The following is a 19,939-nucleotide window of genomic DNA, read 5'->3' as shown; positions in this document are numbered from 1 at the left end:
GAATTCAAGACCTTTTACTCCACCCCTCGGACACTGCCTGATCTTGGAAGTCAGTCGCTTGGGTTTATTACTTCACAACACTTGACCACTTCTTCTTCACCCCAATCCCGTGAGACTCGGTGTTAAGTGGCACTTGGCCCGAGCAGGGCCCCCCTGTAATGCCTCTGATTTCTGAGGCTCCAGCGTTCCTTTGAGCCCAGCTGCGTCTCTGGACTTCGGCCCTGACCTTTGTTGCCAATGACTGGGCCGTGCCAGTCCCTCTCCTGGCAACCGGAGCCCTGTCTCTGGACAGCAGCTCTGGAGCCGGAGCCATTAGGGCCCTTGGGCAAACTGACTGCCTGCAGCCTTCTGTTGAGTCGCCTCCGACATGCACAATCACAGACCTCATCCTGTGTGATGGGAACCACCCCCGCCCCCGCAACTGTCTCTCTTCATGATAAAAGCCACCATGTTCACTACAGAAAGAGAAATGTAGTAAGGTTAGCCAAATCAAGAAAATAAAAATCACCTGTATTCCCCTCACACAGAGACACCACGTATGTGACAGCAAATAATTACGAGGCACCGTCCATTATACCTTCCCGTACTTATTTAAACCTATAGTTTTTTGGGTTTCTTTTTTACACAATTAGCAACAAAGGGGAAATTTTCGTATCACTAAATCCTCTTCTATAACATGATCTTAATTAACTGCATAATATCCCATTTATTCCAGTTACTATGGCTGCTTAAAAAAAAAAAAAAAAAAAACTTACGGTATAAAATAAAAAAAAAATCACCCTCATCTATAGCTCCTGCCTCAGGGCCTTTGCACTGAGTGTTCCCAGAGCCCAGAAGCTCTTTATTCAGACAGGACTCACAACTCACTTTGTAGTCTTTGCTCAAAAATCCTCAGTGAAGTCTTTCTGGAGCACTTGATTACAATTTGTCCCTCCCTGCCCACCCTCACACACCCTAATCCCTTCATCTGGCTTTAGTTTCCTTAAACGGGGTTCACCATGTAACATTATGTAGTGTACCAATTTATCTTCTGGCTCAGGCACTAGAATATGAACTCCAGGAGGAACGAGTATGTTGTTTTTTTCTTCCACAGATGCCTAGAAGTACCAGCAATTAAGGCACTCAATAAAAGTTTGTTTGAAAGGATGAATGAACAAACCCACACATACAATTTCATGAAAAGACTGGAAGAAAACAAACAAAATTGGAAGTGAGTTTAATTTCTGGGTGATGGATTTCTACAGGATTTAGGTTTTCTTCTTTACAGGTTTCCTATATTTTTAGTGTTCTATATTACTGGGTACTACTTTTAAAATCAGGGGGAAAATATATTTTAAATGCTACTAGGCAAGCAGGATTATAAATAGACATGTTTGGGAACAGTAAAGAAAGAGACAAAGAAAAAAAAAAAAATAGGAAAAAAACCCCCAGATTTCCTTTCTCCCAGGAATGACCTAAAAAGAAAAAAAGAAAAAGAAAAAAAAAAAAAAAAAGAGAGAGAGAGAGAAAGAGAGACAAAGAGAAAAAAAAATACCAAGAAACAGAGAGGAACAAAAGAGAGGCAGAGAGAGACCAAGAGAAAGAGACAGAGAGGCATGAAAAAAGAAAAAAAAAAAAAAAAATCAAAGAGTCTGAGAGGCAGATAGAAACTTCCAACTGTCTGTGAAGTCTTAATTTATATTCAAATAACCGCAACATAGGCCAGGGTAAGTTAAGAGAAGTGTTAACCACTAATCATTCTTCTTTCTCCGGTTATTAAAATCTAATGAAGCAAGAATGCTAGAAGGCAGCATTAATTAGTCTAGCTTAATTTTTAAAATATATTTATAAATGAATTACATTTTCAAACCCTCAATAACTCAGGATCTACTACCTAATCAAATCCAATAAGCATGGGGTTAAGAGAAACTGAAACATGGATTAAAATGATCGGAGTTGAAATTTTCATCTGCTTTCAAGTGTTAGTAGAGACTCAAGGTGCTGACATGGGAAATGGCAGCGTACTCACACTTTTAAGTATGCAAATATGAAGCAGCTCTAAAATAATTCTAAAAACCGGGGTGACTGAACTCACGATATAAACCGATTACGGAGTTACATTAAAGAAAAGAAACTATCATACACAAAAATTGTAAATTATAAGAAAACATAACATTGAGTGGCTTTCACTTAAGGAGCCCTGAGTTTTAAGTCACTTAGGGCTCCCCTGATGGCTGCTATCCCAGACTCAGGAAGCCCTGACCCCTGGTTTTCTGTCCAGGTTTTGACTTGATAAATCTGCCTGGATACAAGGAGACTATGCTACTCATGAAAGGAATACACGACCAGAAACAGGTCTAACAATTTACTGCCCTTGTCAGTGAAGCCAGTGGGCTGTGAAACGCACTTCCTGTTTGGTTTTCTTTTTAATGCTTCAAGAAATGTATCGGTTGCCATCCGGAGGGTCCATGTCAATTTCAGGGAGCGCTTTTCTCTGGAACTCACATTCAACCCATGTGCCCTACTTTAGTTTGACGGACTCCTCAGAGACAAGAACGGCCCCTAAATGTCTGGCAGGAGCCATTTTCAAAAATTTGTAAAGAGTTTTGTATGTATATATATATATACACCATTGACAGTGAAGAGAGAAGCGGCAGAATTCTCCATATCGTGTCCTTCCTCCAAACCAGCTTTAAAAACTGCTTAGAGTCCTTTGTTCCATACTGGTCTTCAAACTGGTCTAATTTTCAAAGCACAATTTTAAAAAATGAATCCAACAGATCGGAATCCGGATGAAGAACTCGAGAAACTTTCCAGACCAAGTCTCAGCAGCTCTGGCTGAGAGCTCGCTATCTATCAGTCACTGAATGGGGCTGTTCTTTCCCGACAGAGAGGAAGAAAAGGGCTTTGACTCTCCATTGTACAATGCATGACTACAGAATAGTGCTCAATTATTATTTTGGGGGGAAAAAAGGGAATAAAAGCCTATTTGGATTTTTATTTTGGCAGGATAGAGACTTGAATAGTAGTGTTTCATTCCCAGGCCAGTCCAGACATCTTCAGCCGAAGACTTACCCACACTCAGATACACTTATCTGAATTTAAGTGCATATTTTTTCTAAACTAAATAATTTAATTCAATCAAATGTATCCTTCACAGCAAAATTCTTTATTTTTTTTGTCTGTTTATTTTTGAGAGAGACAGAGTGTGAGCAGGGGAGGGGCAGAGAGAGGGGGAGACACAGAATCTGAAGCAGGCTCCAGGCTCCGGCTGTCAGCACGGAGCCCGACACGGGGCTCGAACTCACGAACAGTGAGATCATGATCTGAGCTGAATTCGTAGGCTTAACCAACTGAGCCACCCAGGTGCCCCGGCAAAGCTGTCTTTCAAAGCTCATGGAGATGTGGCTCCCTGTCTACACTTCTGGCTGAAATTAAATTGAAAAAATACAGATTTCAATATTATGCCTTATTACAAAGGTACAGGGACTAGGTTACAAAACACAAGTTACAAGGTCACTTTTAGACACACTCAAAAATGCTCAAACTGTAAAATCGACTAGTTTTAATGTATGAGTCGATACTGTTCCTTTGTCTAACGGCAAAGAAAGGACACCATATAAGATACCATGTTCAATGCTTTTTACTTAGTAGTTCACCTTCTCTATGCAATTTTGATAAGTAAGGATGATTCATAAATAACCGAAAATGCGGTTTTCACACTAAATTCTATTCCTCAGAAGAGACAATAGCAAATGGTAGATGACTTTTCACTTTTAACAGACACAGAATGTCGTGCTCAAGGATTTAATTAATTAGACATCCCTTCCTTAAACACTCCAATTTGTTCTGGGCATATGAGCCGGGGCAAGCTCAGGACTTGGGTTTTGCAACCAAAGATTCTTGGCTCCTATTCGCTGGGGGCAAAATAATAATAATAATAATAATAACAATAATAATAATAATAATAGTAATAGAACCAGCTAGAGTGTTCTGACTGGCAGTTATCAGGAAGCTGACAAGGCAGAAGGGCATTTCATCCCTCGCAGTGGGGCCACACGACTATTTCTCCTGACGGCAGGGGAGTCCGAGACAAGCCAACACCTCGACCATGTGACCAAGATCCAGGCAAAAAGCTCACAACTCTTGCTAATCCCTGCTGGCTCTAGAAACCCTGACTGTTAATTCTCTGCTATGCCCCTGCACAGTCAACTCCAGGTAAGGCAGAGTAGACCTGATGTCCTCATGAGTCACTGGAAAGCCACTCCCCAATTCCTGTGAAGGACACATTGCTATAGACATCGGGATTCCAAGGATGTCTGATAGGGAATCCCAGCACTCTCAGCCATAATTTTCAAAATCTTTAGTTGCCATGGAAGAAAAAAAAAAAAAAAAAAGATATTTTCTGTAAATTGGAACCAAACAATAAAAGAAGTTTTCTGATGCGAATAGCTCCTTAATCTGGTTATAACGTACAAAACTATTAAAGAACTCTGTAAAGAAATTTTGAATGATCGCTCTATATATGCAAGTCATTTCCGTCAAACTTATACTTCGAAAAACCTGGCCAAAATAAAAACAATTTTAGGTTTTTCAAAGGCAATGTGGACAACGTGTCCTTTGTTAACAGATGATTTTATTCAGTCAGCTGCCACAGTCACGTGCAGAAATAAAAAGCCCTTATGACGCTAAGGGTCAGGTTGCATTTCAATACAAGGAATGAGCCCTAAGATGTGAATTGGGTTCAGTTGACAGACGGCTCTGGAAATGCCCTGTCCAGGTTGTAGAGTCAGTGTTAACTGTTCATTAAGGAAATAGGTCAAGCACGAGCCCTTCTCAGAACTGAAACACTATGAACCACATCTTCACCAAATCAACTTTCCAGGTACAAAAGCCGTTCTGTGAGTAGCATCTGATTAAAAGTATCCAGCTTTCATTACTGATGACCACGTCAGACTAGATGCTGGCTTTACCGTCGTTTACAAGCACCACCCACGTGAACACTAGGAACAGCCTTTGTCAAACGTCCAGAGAAACTACACACGTGTGTTAAGTATAGACACACACGTCACCATCTTCATGCGAAATTTTGAGAGAAATACTTTCGGCTTCACTGACAGAAGCACATTTTCCCCAGGAGGAAGTGACAAGTCTGTGAAAGAAGAAGCCATTAGACGACAGGGAAGGAAGGAAGTCCCTTTTCTTCGGCTTTACTGAGAATACAGCTGACATGTAACATCGCAGAAGTTTACCATGTACAATATGACGGCTTGATACACACATAAATTGTGAAGGGATTACCACACAGGTGGTTAACGCACCCCTCGCCTCACACAATTGTCATTTTGTTGTGGTGGTGGTGAGAACACAGAAGGTCTACTCTCGGTAACTTTGGAGTCTACTATATGGCGCTGTTAACCGGAGTAGCCATGCTTCACATTAGATCCCCAGGACTCCCGGGCCTTACACCTGCAAGCGTATGCCCTTAGGCCTCATCTCCTCACTTCCCTCCCCTCCCAGCCCCTGGCAATTCCCAATCTCCTCTCCATTTTTATCAGCAGCTTTCACATACAAGTGAGATCATACAGTATTTCATTTAGACTTATTTCACACAAATGGCGGAATCTCCTTCTGCTTTTATGGCTAAATAATATTCCATCGTATATATGTACCTGTTTATCCATTTGTCCACCATCAGGAGGCTTAGGCTGTTTCCACGTCTTGGCTGTTGTGCATGATGCTGCAATAACCATGCTGGTCCACGCACGTCTTTGCAACAGTGAGCCCATTTCCTTCGGGCATATACCCAGAAGCGGGATGCTGGATCATATGGTAATTCACACATATGGTAATTCTCTTTTTAATTTTGCAGGAACCTCCATCCTGTCTTCCCTAGTGGCTGCAACCAATTTACGTCCCCACCAATAGTACACAAAGGTTCCATTTTCAAGGGGCTCCTTTTTAATTTAAAAGCATTACGATGGCATTACGAAGAGAGAATGCCCATTACTTGATTTACCTTTTTACAGTGAACTTAATGATCTTTCAACGAAGCAGTTGAAGCCCCACAGAGAGAAGGCCTGGCCCATTGTGAGACTGAGCACAGACCACCAGCAATATGCGACACAGGACAAAGTAACCAGGAAGCGCAAAGAGCCTAACCCCCCGCGGCACACATGAGCAAAACGGCGCCTCTCTGCCCCCAAAGATCCTCTTACACAGCACTGCTTTCTGTCCTTCAAAGAAAGTGGTTTTGAATTTTTCGATGTTAAAAACACAAGCACTACCCAGCACCAGACACCAGGAATCACTGCAAGCAACGTATCAAATCAAAGAAATTAGAGGAATAAATATTTTAATTCCACATCTCCATGATGAAAAGAGAACAGAATACAATGACACAATAGAAACTGCAGCGAAAACTTCTTCGGTGGATTAAATCACTTTGAAAGAGTCCCTGGCCAAACAAAAACGTAATAACAATAAGAAAGAAACAGGAGGGGCACCTGGGTGGCTCAGTCGGTTGAGCACCGACTTCGGCTCAGGTCACGATCTTGGGGTCCGTGAGTTCGAGCCCCACTTCGGGCCCCTGTGCTGACAGCTCAGAGCCCGGAGCCTGTTTCAGATTCTGTGTCTCCCTCTCTCTGACCCTCCCCCATTCATGCTCTGTCTCTCTCTGTCTCAAAAATAAATAAACGTTAAAAAAAAAAAAAAATTAAAAAAAAAAAGAAAGAAAGAGGAATGATTCTTTGCTCCCACTTCTGATCACCAACTATAATTCTAGTACCAATTCTGACCTGGGGGGTGGGGGGCGGGTGGAGCGCAGGAGGGGGATATTGACCGCACCACCTAGAGACTCCAGGTCACCAGCTGAGTGTTCTACAAGTCAACTTGATTTTGACATTATCTACCCGGGGATAGCGTCAGACCCCACAGGTCAAGGGCTCAGTCCGACAAAATTCCCGCCCTCTTCCTCCACTTAGGTGCCATTCACAAGCCCAGGTAGTCACCCACACTTCTGACCAACTGGCTACAGACTGGAGGTTCCAATGACCCCCTCCCTGCCTTGGTTCCATGAATTTGCTAGAGGGGCTCCCAGAACTCAGAAGCATTTTATTTACGAGATTACGGTTTTGTTACAAAAGATGTGACTCCGGAACATCCAGATGGAAGAGAAGCACGGGGCAAGGTGCGGGGAAACAGTGCTGCTGCCCACAAATCTCTGGGTGTTCACCAACCTGGGAGCTCTCCAAACACTGTCCCTTGGGGTTTTACGGAGACTTCATTACACAGGCACGATTGATCAAATCATTGGCCTAGGATGATTGATTCAACCTCCAGCCCCCTCCCCGCTCCCCAGAGAAAGGGGGAGGGACTGCAAGTTCCAAACCTCAAATCACAAGGTTAATTCCCCAGCCAACCAACCCTTCCCCCTCCTCCCACCTTCCCTCCTCCCCGCACCGGTCCTTAGGTGTGGTGGAAAAGCCACTTCATTAACATGGACAAAAGACACCTTTCTCTCAACAATTAGGAAACTGCAAAGGTTTTAGGACTCTGTCCTTGAAACTTGGGGACAAAGACCAAATCTATATTCTTATTATAAATCACAATATCTCAAACACAACAAACCCCTCAAATTGTATTACAGACTCTTTACAGCTGAGAGGGACATTTGAAACTATTGTCTCTCTTACCTCCTCAGTCAGATGAGAAACTGAGGCCCAGAGAGAACTTGGCAAGATCATCAGCTGGTGGGGGGATGGGGGTGAATTGAATACGTATCTAGACAATTCTAAAGTGAATGTGACCCTTCCTTGAAAAGGTTATTTCCATGATCACGCCTTCTCTGGGGGCACACGGGCACTTTCCCAAAGTAGTGAAATATTACAAATCCACACAAAAGGCATGTTATAAGGTGCTACTCACTCCCTGACCAAAGCCAGTGCGCTGGCAAAGGGGGTCCCTGGGTCCTGCTGTGCTCGCTGATACTTTTTTCCAAATCATCATCAAACACTCCAATAGCTTCTAAACAGGCAACGTGTTCTGGGCTATGCTGGAAGGGCTTGGACGGCAAGGCCTCTAGAAAAGCAGGCACGTGATACCTTCACGGGTCAAAATAAGTACCAGTAAATCTGAAAGGCTACTCGCCAGAGAGCACAAAGTGCTTTTTAAGATTCCTGTGAAATCACACTAGCCCACTGGGTGGAATCTTCCCCCTGCCCCAAATTAGGGAGCCGGGTCACTCTCTGCACGTGCACAGAAGGCCAGGACACGCCCAAGGAGCTCCAGCGTGCCTGCAACAAACAGGACTGGGAGCTGGGACCTGTACTGCCAGGCCAGGGGTGGGGTCGCGCCTAGAGTGGCCTTCAAGCCACAAGGGCACCACCGTCACCACACTTTCAGATCGTTCTCTGGTCCTGTTCTCATCAATAGCCTTCTGGTCTTAATTTGATTTCCCAAACAGACAGCCATAACCAACTTGGAGAAACCTGACAAGCACCACTTTGGCCAGGTGGTCAAGGTTAACATCGTGAGTGATAAATCACGTCAATGGGAAGCACCCTTGACACGGAGTGATGGAAATGGCACTTCACCCCTGTTGGCTTCTCCCCAAAACCCATAACCCCAGAGTAAAGGGGGGGTTCTATAATATACTTGACTAGGACTCCTCAAAACTATCAAGGTCGACAAAAACAAGAAAAGCCTGAGAAACTGTCACAGCCAAGAGGAGCGGAAGGAGACATGACTATGAAACACATTGAGGAATCCTGGACGGGATTCTAGAACAAAAAAAAAAAGAACATTGGGCAAAAACTCGGGAAATCTGCACACAGTGTGGACATTTAGTTAATAAGAATATATTGACTATTGTTTCATTAATCATCACAAATACATCATAGTAATGTAATAATGTTAAAAGAAAGGTGGGGGTGTACTATCTATATACAGGAACCTTGTACTATCTTTTCAATTTGTCTGTATATCTCAACTGTTCTAAAAAATAAAGTCCATTTTAAAGAAGGAGAGAACCAACTATGTATTTGAACCCACTGGACATCTTGGAGGCGCATCACCTGCCCTCCGTTAACCATGACATTGAAAACCAAGTTCCCTACCTTTCACTGAGGCTTCTCCACAACTGTGCACCTGCAACAAGGAGAGGCAAAGAATGAAACATTAATGGAGGCATTTTTCTCTCGAAGCATTTCTCAACGTAGAAATCTTCTGAGCTATTAAAAATGCTCAGATGTTGGGACGCCTGGGTGGCTCAGTCAGTTAAGCGTCCAACTTCGGCTCAGGTCATGATCTCATAGCTCGTGAGTTCCAGCCCCACGTCGGGCTCCGTGCTGACAGCTCAGAGCCTGGAGCCTGCTTCAGATTCTCTGTTTCCCTCTCTCTCTGTCCCTCTCCTGCCTGTGCTCTGTCTCTCTCCCCCAAAAACAAACATTAAATTTTTATTTAAAATTAAAAAAAAAATAAAATAAAATAGAATGCTTAGATCTTTCAACTCTAGAAATTATCAAACCATTCAGTATACACCTCTGGTACCAGAATTCATTCAGGCAATGTGCCCACGAGTGTTTCAGAGCCTGCTATTTGTAAAACACTTGGATAGGTGCCTCGGGAGATGGAACCCTGTATCACACATGGTCCTGCCTCGGGGACTTGAGTGTTCAGTGGGGCAGACCTAGCATGCACTGAGGTGGTGTATGGAGGCAGAGAGAGAGTATGGCTGCTCGAGAGAGTCCCAAGAACAGAGGTGGCATTTACGGTGGGCTTTGAAATGGTACCGACAAAAGGAGAACTGAGACAACAGTGACTTGAGAAAGGAGGTTTTTATCTATTCATCCTTTAGGTGTTCTGAGCTTATGTTGAGGCTCAAGTGAAATCAACAAAAAAAAAAAAAATGCATACTTGGATCTCATTTGCTTTCTTTTTAAAAAATTTTTTTAATGTTTGTTTATTTTTGAGAGAGACAGACACAGAGTGCGAGTGGGGGAGGAACAGAGAGAGAAGGAGACAGGGAATCCGAAGCAGGCTCCAGGCTCACAGCTGTCAGCACAGAGCCTGACATGGGACTCAAACTTGTGAACCGTGAGATGATAACCTGAGCCAAAGTCGGATGCTCAACCGACTGAGCCAACCAGGCGCCCCTCTCATTTGCTTTCTTGACGGGCTTACTTTCTTCATTGCACTGTATCTTAATATTATACACCCAGCTACCAGTTTTAATGGATATTAGAAATGGCCATGAGGTGGTTTCTGCATTTTCCCATCTTTCCAAAGATGTTGTCCCTTTTGTTCTTCAGTATCCCCTATCAAAGATCTATTAGGGGTGCCTGGGTGGCTAAGAGTTGGTTAAGAGCAGGTGACTCTTGATCTCAGCTCAGGTCTTGATTTCAGGGCTGTGAGTTCAAGTCCCACATTGGGCTCCATGCTGGGCATGGAGCCTACTTTGGAAGGAAGGAAGGAAGGAAGGAAGGAAGGAAGGAAGGAAGGAAGGAAGGAAGAAAGAAAGGGAGGGAGGAAGGGAGGAAGAAAAGAAAGAAAGAAAGAAAGAGAAAGAAAGAAAGGGAGGGAGGAAGAGAGGGAGGAATAAAGAAAAGAAAGAAAGAAAGAAAGAAAGAAAGAAAGAAAGAAAGAAAGAAAGAAAGAAAAAGAAAGGGAGGGAGGAAGAGAGGGAGGAATAAAGAAAAGAAAGAAAGAAAGAAAGGAAGGAAGGAAGGAAGGAAGGAAGGGAGGGAGATCTGTGTAATAAATTCTTAAAATTTAGTCCCAGGAAAAAAAAAATTTAGTCTCAAAATTGTTTGCATTCTTTCATCACACTATTAGAACTATTCAGTGGATCTAGTTTCCCTTTTTGCCTTGGCTGCTAGTAAGCACAGGGATCACTCTGTTGCTCAATTATGGTCACCATATTAGAATCTATTCCTCTACTTACACCTTTTAAAAACAGCCTTGTTTTTTATGTTCCTCACAAGCTGCCTCAAATACTTTGGGGTTAGATGGCACAGCAAACAAAGCAAAGAAACAATTCCAAAGAATCCAAGGGCTTACGAACACTAGTGACGCCTCAGCTGAAGCTGGAAAGTGGGAGAGACTAAATTCTGGCACTAACACTCACCTTGTCATATGACCCTTCTCTGATAGCACCGGCCCCAAGAGTGGAGGAAGTGGGTGACATCATGGGGTGCTTGCTTGTTTGCTTATTAAAAGTGGGGAAAATGAGCATGGTTGGGCTGTGGGGACAAGGACGTTCAGAATGGCAAGGACAGCCACTGAGCACCGAGCGGGTGGGGGCTGTGCAGGGCAGAGGGGCGGGTAAGAGGCTGAGCAGGAGGGCGCTTACCCTGAGGGCAGAGCCGGTTCAGCAGGAGTGAGGGGCTGGGGGCTGGCCAGAGGGTGTCCTGAGGGGTGACTCTCAGCCTCTGTAGGGGTTGCAGACACAGTGCTTCTGGTGGCTCAGGTCAAAGATGAGGCCACGCAAGTGGGTGACCAAACCCAGGTTACAGGATGCAGGGACAGAGAACGGAGGCACACGAGTCCACCCGCCACAATCCCCGATGGCCCATGCTCAACTGTGACCAGAAAATGGCGTAAATGGACAGTGCAGATTTCGCAGGAGGAAAGGTACGAAGGGACCGAGGTTGAAAACGAGTGGCCGCGTGGGGACCTGCTGAGCCCCCCTCCCGCCGCACAGGGCGGTGCTGGAAGAGGATGTTAAAGGGAGCCGGTGGCAGGACAGGCTCTTCTGCAAGGAGAGAGAGGCGGGGGACGGTCGAGCAACAGCCTATGGCTGCAGAGGGATTTTCCACGCTGCAGAAGGGTCCTCCAGGGCCTGGACGAAGGGGCTCACACAGGGAAGTGTGCACTCAAGGTACACAACAGGAGTGAGCGCGAACCCCGCCCCCAACACAGCTGCAGGCTGCTCCTGCTGCCGACTTGTAACAGAGACGTGGATTCCAGCAGGTTCCACAAAGATGAATTCACATGAAAGATCTCCACATTGTTGCCCACCTCCTTCATATTAAGCATCTGAGATGGTATTAAAATTAGCAATTGGGGGGAGGGGGGGAGAGGAGGAGTAAAACGAAATTCATAACAGCAGAAGCGTCAGCTCTTTAGCCAAAACCGTCGTGGGAAGTGGGGACGCTGAGACGGGAGGGGAGAGAACGGCCCCGGGAGCCCGACGGCTGGCTCTTGCTTTCCCAGTTGCTGTCCTAAAGCCAACGTGAGCAGCGACAGCGGCTGGCGGGTCTGGCTGAAGCCATGGCGTCTCTGTAACAGCATGTGGCTCGAGACGGAAGCTTCCCGGAGACCCACTCGTCTCAGCCGGGCCTGGGCTGAAAAGTCTGCAGAGTCAGGCCCCTGCCCACTATCCGCAGGGCTCAAATGGGTCTTTGTCTCCAAAGCCTCCACTAACGGAGGCCGAGGCCGGCACTTGTGCTCCTTCGTCGAGGGCCAGAGGGGCGCTGGGAGAGAGCAGAGTTAATTCCGACCTTCTGCCTTTGTGCAGTAGAAATGCTGTATTCAGAGCAGTGCTGCTGGGCTCATACCCTCAGAGGAAGCCTGGCCTGGGGCAAGCGCCTGGCGTGCAGGATGGGGTCTGAGAGCTCACCTGGGGCGCCGGGGCCGGAGTGGGCCTGGATGCCCCTGGCAGCCCAGGGCCGCCAGCAGGCCCTGAACAGAAAGGCGCTCAGCACAGGCCACCCGAGTGAACACACCCCATGACGTTCAGATGACGCGGCAGAGCGGACCGGGCCGCACGGAAGCTACTGGGCCCAGGGCACTCCTGTTCCACGGTCTCAGTCCACCCTACCCGGCCGAGCGGCCTGGGTTGGTCTCGGTCGTGTCACGGGATGAAGAAGCTCAGGCTGTGCAGCTGGCGGGATGACGGCCCCCAGAGACGCCAGGTCTCCCATCCCCGAAACCTGCAAAATGCCACTTTCTATGGAAGCGGGATGCACTGTGTGTGATTGAGTCAAGGGCCAGGAGACGGGGAGACTGTCCGGGGCTGTCCAGGTGGGCCCCAAGTACAACCACGAGGGGCCCTGTAGGACGGAGGTTTGACGAGGACGAAGAGGAGGGGGTGAGCGCAAGGGCAGAGAGTGGAGGGACGTGGCCACAAGCCACGCACGACAAGCCACCACCCAAAACCACCCGAAGAGGTAGGGGATGCTTCCCTAGAGCCTCCGGAGGGGGCACAGCCCTGCCGGAACCTCGATGTTGGCCTGGTGGCACTGATTTTGGGCTGGTGGCCTCTAGAACAGCAAGGGGAGAGATTTCTGTCGCTTTGAGTCACCACGTTTATGAAGGCTTGTTACCGCAGCCCCAGGAAACTAACCCACTATCTGGTGGGTCCCCGCCACACTGGGAAGTGAAGCGAACAAGCCCGGACTCGACCCTTCAGGCTCCTACTCTTCCAAGGCCACAGCTTCCGTTCGCAGAGGGCCAAATCCTTGCAAGCGGAAGGCGGCCTGCACTCTGTGAACGCGGAGGTCCCGTATTCACAGGAACGTCAAGCCAACGAGTCAAGGCTGATAACAACCTCTGTGCGATCGGCTGAGAGTGAGAAAAGAGCAGTCGCGAAGCCTTCAAGCCCTGTATTTGCCTGCCCGCTTGTCTGCTCCTACAACTTGTGCCCAAACGGGGACCAGATTTGACTCGAAACGGAAACGATTGAGATGCTCGGCTAAAATGGCTGCTGATGAAAATGTGTAAGTGGTTATTTCTTCTAAGATTCCCCTGAGGAAGGTCCTAGAGGGTGAAAATGTTACAAAGTCTACTGGAGAAAAAGGGTCTCTCCTCTGTCCGTTAGGAATCAGGGCAGAGGGGTGCCCGGGTGGCTCAGTCAGTTAAGCGCCCACTCTTGATTTCAGCTCAGGTTATGATCTCATGGTTCATGAGATCGAGCCCAGTGTCAGGCTCTGCACTGAGTGTGGACTTTGCTTGGGATTCATTCATTCATATTTTCTCTCTCTCTCTCTCTCTCTCTCTCTCTCTCTCTCTCTCTCTCTCTCCCCCTCTGCTCCTCTCCCCAACCTGCGCTCTCTAAAAAAAAAGAAAATGAAATGAAAAGTTTGAATCAGGGCAGAAACAGGGCATCACCGCGGGTGCATCTGACAGACCCTGTGCAAAACCAACAACGTGAGACCGATGCTCGGCTTCCAGGTGGCCTTAATACATCTGTGGTGAACAGAGTACTGGGGCAGGTGTCTGACAGGGTTAACAGGGAGTTGGGTGTCTATTCTCTGAAACAGAAAAGGATGGGGTGAAGAGGGAGAGGAACGAGGGGAGAACCCATACACGAATGCAATCTTAATCCACAGATTCATGAAAAGAAGTAATTGGGGGCCACTGGGTGACTCAGTCAGTTGAGAGTCCGATTCTTAGCTTCGGCTCAGGTCATGGTCTCACAGCTTGCGAGTCTGAGCTCCACATTGGGCTCATGGCTGTCAGCGCAGAGCCCGCTTTGGATCCCCCGTCCCTCTCTCTCTGCCCCGCCCCCACTTGCGCTCTCTCAAAATAAATTTTAAAATATATTTTAAAAAAAAGAAAAGAGGGGCACCTGGGTGGCTCGGTCGGTTAAGCATCCGACTTCGGCTCAGGTCATGATCTCACGGTCCGTGAGTTCGAGCCCCACGTCGGGCTCTGTGCTGACAGCTCAGAGCCTGGAGCCTGTTTCAGATTCTGTGTCTCCCTCTCTCTCTGCCCCTCCCCTGTTCATGCTCTGTCTCTCTCTGTCTCAAAAATAAACAAACGTTAAAAAAAAAAAATTAAAAAAAAAAAAAAAAAGAAAAGAAAGAACTAGACATAAGTGAATTTGTGGGAGGTCTCCTAACCGAATTTCCAGTTTGGCACTTCCCAATTCCAATGGATTTATTCCTCGCGTAAATTCCTACAGTTAACAACACTGGGTTTTTTTTCACCTTCTCAGATTCACTAGAATGAAGGAATTACCTTCAAACCTGGTAATGCAGCAATGTAACACAGTCTTTCTACACATAATTTACTTTAAGAAGACTTAGAATATAAACTGGAGCTCAAGCCCACTGTGAACCATGATGATGGTAAACCCGTAACAGCTGAGATCCCTGGTCTCAGAGTTGGCTTTAGGGAGAACAAGGGTGCTTCCTACAAGGCAGGCCTCGGTACCCTGCCAGGGCGGGAACTCTGGGAAGTTCTTACGCGCATTGATCTATATGGACCCCGGCCAATATTATCCTTCCGTGTGGGTGTTACACTGAGGGAAATCAAATGTCTCACTGGAACCTCCTTCTCTTGGCTATTTTTTTTTTTTAATTTATTTATTTGAGAGAGAGGAGAGCGAGCGAGTGTGCAAGCGGGGGAGGGGCAAAGAAAGGAGGAGAGAATCCCAAGCAGGCTCCGCACCGTCAGCGTGGAGCCTGACGTGGGGCTCGATCTCACCAACCCATGAGATCATGACCTGAGTCGAAAGCAAGAGAGTCGGACCCCTAACCGACTGAGTCATCCTGGTTTTTGATCCCATCAATCTTACCACATTTAAAGTTCCCAGGGCTCAATTACTCCAAGGAGGGACTTTTGCTCATTCACAAAATCTAGCTCAGGCTCTGGTCAGAGGGCCTCTCCAAGTACAGAAAAGCTGGACTCAGATTTATAACACAAATTACTCAGAAAACACCTTGAGCAAATTTCAAAATTAACTCAAAGTCTCATTTTTAAACAATCAGTTCACATTTCATTATCATGAACTCATTTGTTAAAATTTACTTAACTACTACTTTTTTTTTTTTTTAAGTAATCTCTACCCCCAACATGGGGCTTGAACTCAAAACCCCAAGATCAACAGTCACGTGTTCTACTGACTGAGCCAGCCAGGCACCCCAATTGTTATTTGTTTTTAAGCCCAGAATTGTTTTTCTTCATGGAGGCAGAGAAAGTTTTCATATAAATGAGCCCATTTTCCAGTGGCCCAAGCTTCATCTTGGGGGACGTTATAAATATTTCACTGTCATCCTCACTGCAACCTGCTTACATATCAAAATGGTATTTAAGTAGCACTTAGAACCAAAGAGAAACCAGCACGCACACACAAACCTTTCGCTCAGGACCAGTAGCTCTGACTAGGGACATCAGTTAAGTACGTAATAAATATTTGCCAAATAAATAAATATTCAACAAACATTAATAATAGCCAAGTCAATGCCTACATGACGTTATTTTGTTCCCTTCTGCAATGTTTTTATTTATTTTAATAGAGAAAGAGAGGGAGGGAGGGGCAAAAAGAGAGGGGGAGAGAGAGAATCCCAAGTAGGCTCTGCTCTTGGACCCACAAACTGTGAGATCGTGACCTGAGCTGAAATCTAGAGTCAGATGCTTAACTGACTGAGCCACCAGGGCGCCCGTTCCCTTTTAAAACTACTTGGTTAATGTGCCTACACAAAGATCAGATATTTGGGGCCTAGCAAATTACATACCATAAAAATGAATTCTCAGTTTTCTTACCTCTAGCTCTGGACAAAACCATATCCTTTATTATTTGCATAATAACGCGCCCGAGTATCATGACAGAAATCAGGTGATACACTCTCCATGGAGTCAGTGCAAGGAACCTGTAATAGCAAAAACAGACAAATCACGATTTCAGTTTGACGATTTTCATCTTTTTTTTTTTAAGTTAGGTTTAGTTCCTAACATAGAAACGAAGACACAAATTTCAGTTTTCAGAATCACCCCAACGAGACCACATCAAAGTTACCCAATAGGCATCAAAGTCAGCAAAATAAAAGCGCTTGGGCCACGTATGCGTTGGTGCTAGCCTTTCCGCTGTAACCTCTAATTTGGGCAGAGGATTCTCTATGCTGGGTGTGGCCCAAATATCACCCTGCTAACAGATGGAGAGTGGAACTGACCTGAAACCAAATCATGAGGCACGTGAAAGGCAGAAGGGTAGGTTTTCCACTATGTGGAGGGGCTATTGGCCTCCCTGTTCTACTTCTATCTACATTCATCCACCAGCCCCTCCCTCCGATCTCTTGGAAACAGCAGTGATTAAGGATCCAAGGCACTAGCCCCTTCTCTTTAAGATCACATCCTGTGGTCTATCCAGCCAGGTCCTCTCCAAGGGGAAACCAAGAATTCTTTATCACGAACAGCACACAAACATTGCAGTACTTTTTTTTTTTTTTTAATGTTGATTTATCTTTGGGGGGGGTGGGTCACAGAGAGGGAGACACAGAACCCGAAGCAGGCTCCAGACTCTGAGCTGTCAGCACAGAGCCTGACGTGGGGCTCGAACTCACCAATCATGAGATCGTGACCTGAGCCGAAGTCGAACATTAACTGGGCCACCCAGGCAGTACTTTTTTTATGATTGGGCTTATAAAGGAACGGAATAAGCCTTCATACAGAGGTTGAAGCCTGCTTACAGATTAAATGCTCAAACTTCCAGTTAATATTAATTTTGGTGTAATCATAATCCTAGAAAAATTAATATATGTCGTTTAAAACTAGTTGCAAGGCACTGTAGGCTTTATGGAGAAGGACACATACTGTAAAGAAAGAATCCTGTCTTCCGGGAACTTACTTCCTCATCTGAGACAAACACGGGCCAAGCCAACCTAACAAAATCCAAGGCAATGAGTCTGAGGTACTCAAGTAAAACATGAGCAAAGAACAAAGAGAAGCAAAAGAAGGAATGATTAACTCAATAATAAGGGAAGATTTTATGGAAGTGGCCCTTGAACTTGGTCTGGCAGGGCGGATGAAATTGAGAGGAAAACAGAGGTTGTTCCAGTATTCCAGAATATTCCAGGATACAACATGTATAGAAGATCATAGTCGGGGACGGGGAGGTGTGCCCGGGGCACACTGAGTGTCCTGGGGTGCCCCAGCAAGACATGGATAAAGGAGATATGCGGGAGATGGGCAGATAGAGAAGATATTGAGGGGACAGGTGTCAGCACACTGTGGCAGGCCCTGAATTATCTGCTAGGGCATTTGGTCTTAATAATACCAGCAATAAAGAGAAAGCCAAAGGTATAGACAGGTATCAGGTAGGAAAGTGGAATGATGGGAGATTTCAGAAGATGCCTGAGAGAATGAGGTAGGAGAGTGAAGAAGCATGGAGTCCAGGACGTCTGCTAGAAGGTTGTGTAACGTGTTTGGTGAGAAGCGGCCGATGTGAGATGCTGGTGACGTCATGGGTAAAGCCCTCCGGCGCAAGGTGGGCAACCCAGGTGCCAGCTCTGGTTCTCCTAGTGAGTGTCACCTGGGCCGGTAAAATAAGCGGGTAGAACAGGTAAGTGCTTCGTAAACACCGGTCGCCACCGCCACCAGGTTGCTGCCTGGAAAGCTTGTTAAAATACAGACTCCCAGACCCCACGTTCCTCCCCCAGGTCCCCTGAAACAGGTGGTCTAATTACCAGTGTTTACACTCAGTGAGTACTTACTTGGAGAGTGTCTACACTGGGCCAGCCACTGTGCTACCAGAAGGAACTAAATACTGAGCAAGAGGCACAGAGGGAAAGAGCAGACCTACAAGATAACCCGCAACACCAACATCTCTTTTTTTAGTAGCAACGATTTCATTTGCTAATCTGGGACTGCTGCTGGCTCTCTTTTTTGAGCTCGTATGTTTCTATTAAGTGGCTGTTTTCTGGTCTTTGTTTTCTTTTTGGCTTACCTCCTCCTATCAGTTTATGATCCCTGCTTGCTGTGATCCACATGCCAGGCTCTCTCTGATCTCCCCACCTGACATCAAAGTGACAAGTTTTCAAAAGTCTTCATGGTGACCCACAGTGAGAAATTCACTTACATCTAAATATGTACAAATGAAACCAAAGTTTCAAAAAATAATATTTGTCCTTATAATGTGTAATGCCTTCTGATACCTTCCATTCAATTCTATTTTTTAATGCTGACTGCAATTCTAAGGTGATTCAGGGCTCCTGCATGGGTTGTATGTAACTCACAGTTTCATTCGCTGCATCAGAGAAAATCTATAAATGTTAAATTAGTATGTTTCATTAGATCACCTGCTGTGCAGAGTCAAGCAAAGCCCTAGGAAAGCTCCCTCAAGTTTAAAGGTCTTCAGACTCAGCCAGGAAACCAGTTACATATCTTTAAAGAAATAAAGAAATGCAAAAACAACCCAAGCAGTGAAGGTCTTAGTGGAAGTTATGATCTTCCAGGAATACAAAAATTAGGTAATGACAGGAGTGTAACCCTCAGCCCTAGCTGCTGGAAGACTTCACTCGGAGGGCGTTGCCATGGCAACTCCAGTTGGGGGTCCAGTGGACATTTTGGCCAAGGGTCTCAATGGTCATTAAGAATCCTCAATCATAAAGGATAGGCTATTTCATAAATGATGCTGTGATCATTTGCAATCCATCTGAAAGACAGGAAAATTGTATATCTATCGCCAAATTAAGGTGAATGAGAAAGGAATAATATTTGCAACAAGGTCAGCCCATGTTCCCTAAAGGGCAGATGGGACATATTTTCAGCTTCGTGGGTCTTCTGGTCTCTGTCACAACTGTCAACTCTGTCACTGTATGAAAGCAGCACAGATATTATATGAAAGAATGGGTCATGTTGCAATAAACTTCACTTATCAACACACACACACACACACACACACACACACACACACACACACCTGCGAATCCTCAGTCAGAACAAAGGCAATCCATACAACTGCTCAGGAAGGGAATGCTAAAATTGTATGGGATTCCATAATCGTCTCCTAGGCAGGCTAGCATCCTTGACCCCAAGAATTAAGTACAGAAATGTTTGTGAAACTAATCCCTAATATTAATCATTCATATTTAGAAAAACCTATGCATATTTGGTTTTTTAATTATTTATACTGTTTTAGATGATTCATCTCATGGTTCCAATTTAAAATATGTAGCTGTACAAAGGAAACAACCAACAAAACTAAAAGGCAACCGACGGAATGGGAAAAGATATTTGC

The 19,939-nt window shown here is 45.6% G+C and overlaps 1 protein-coding gene across 1 annotated transcript in view; it reads right to left on the bottom strand.

The window, feature by feature from the left end:
• The window catches only part of RETREG1 (reticulophagy regulator 1), a 129,982-nt gene that overhangs the window by 78,852 nt on the left and 31,191 nt on the right, over window positions 1-19,939 (bottom strand). Inside the window, exons 2-3 of the mRNA XM_042952907.1 lie at window positions 16,468-16,574; window positions 9,096-9,126 (exon numbers count right to left, since the gene is read on the bottom strand). Of these exons, the coding sequence (XP_042808841.1) occupies window positions 9,096-9,126; window positions 16,468-16,574 (138 nt within the window). The remainder of the gene's footprint in view (window positions 1-9,095; window positions 9,127-16,467; window positions 16,575-19,939) is intronic.

The sequence above is a fragment of the Panthera leo genome, chromosome A1, assembly GCF_018350215.1.
Source record: "Panthera leo isolate Ple1 chromosome A1, P.leo_Ple1_pat1.1, whole genome shotgun sequence".
NCBI lineage: Eukaryota > Metazoa > Chordata > Mammalia > Carnivora > Felidae > Panthera > Panthera leo.
The sequence above is the reverse complement of the archived record's forward strand: the minus strand, read 5'-3'. Positions and strand labels throughout refer to the sequence as shown.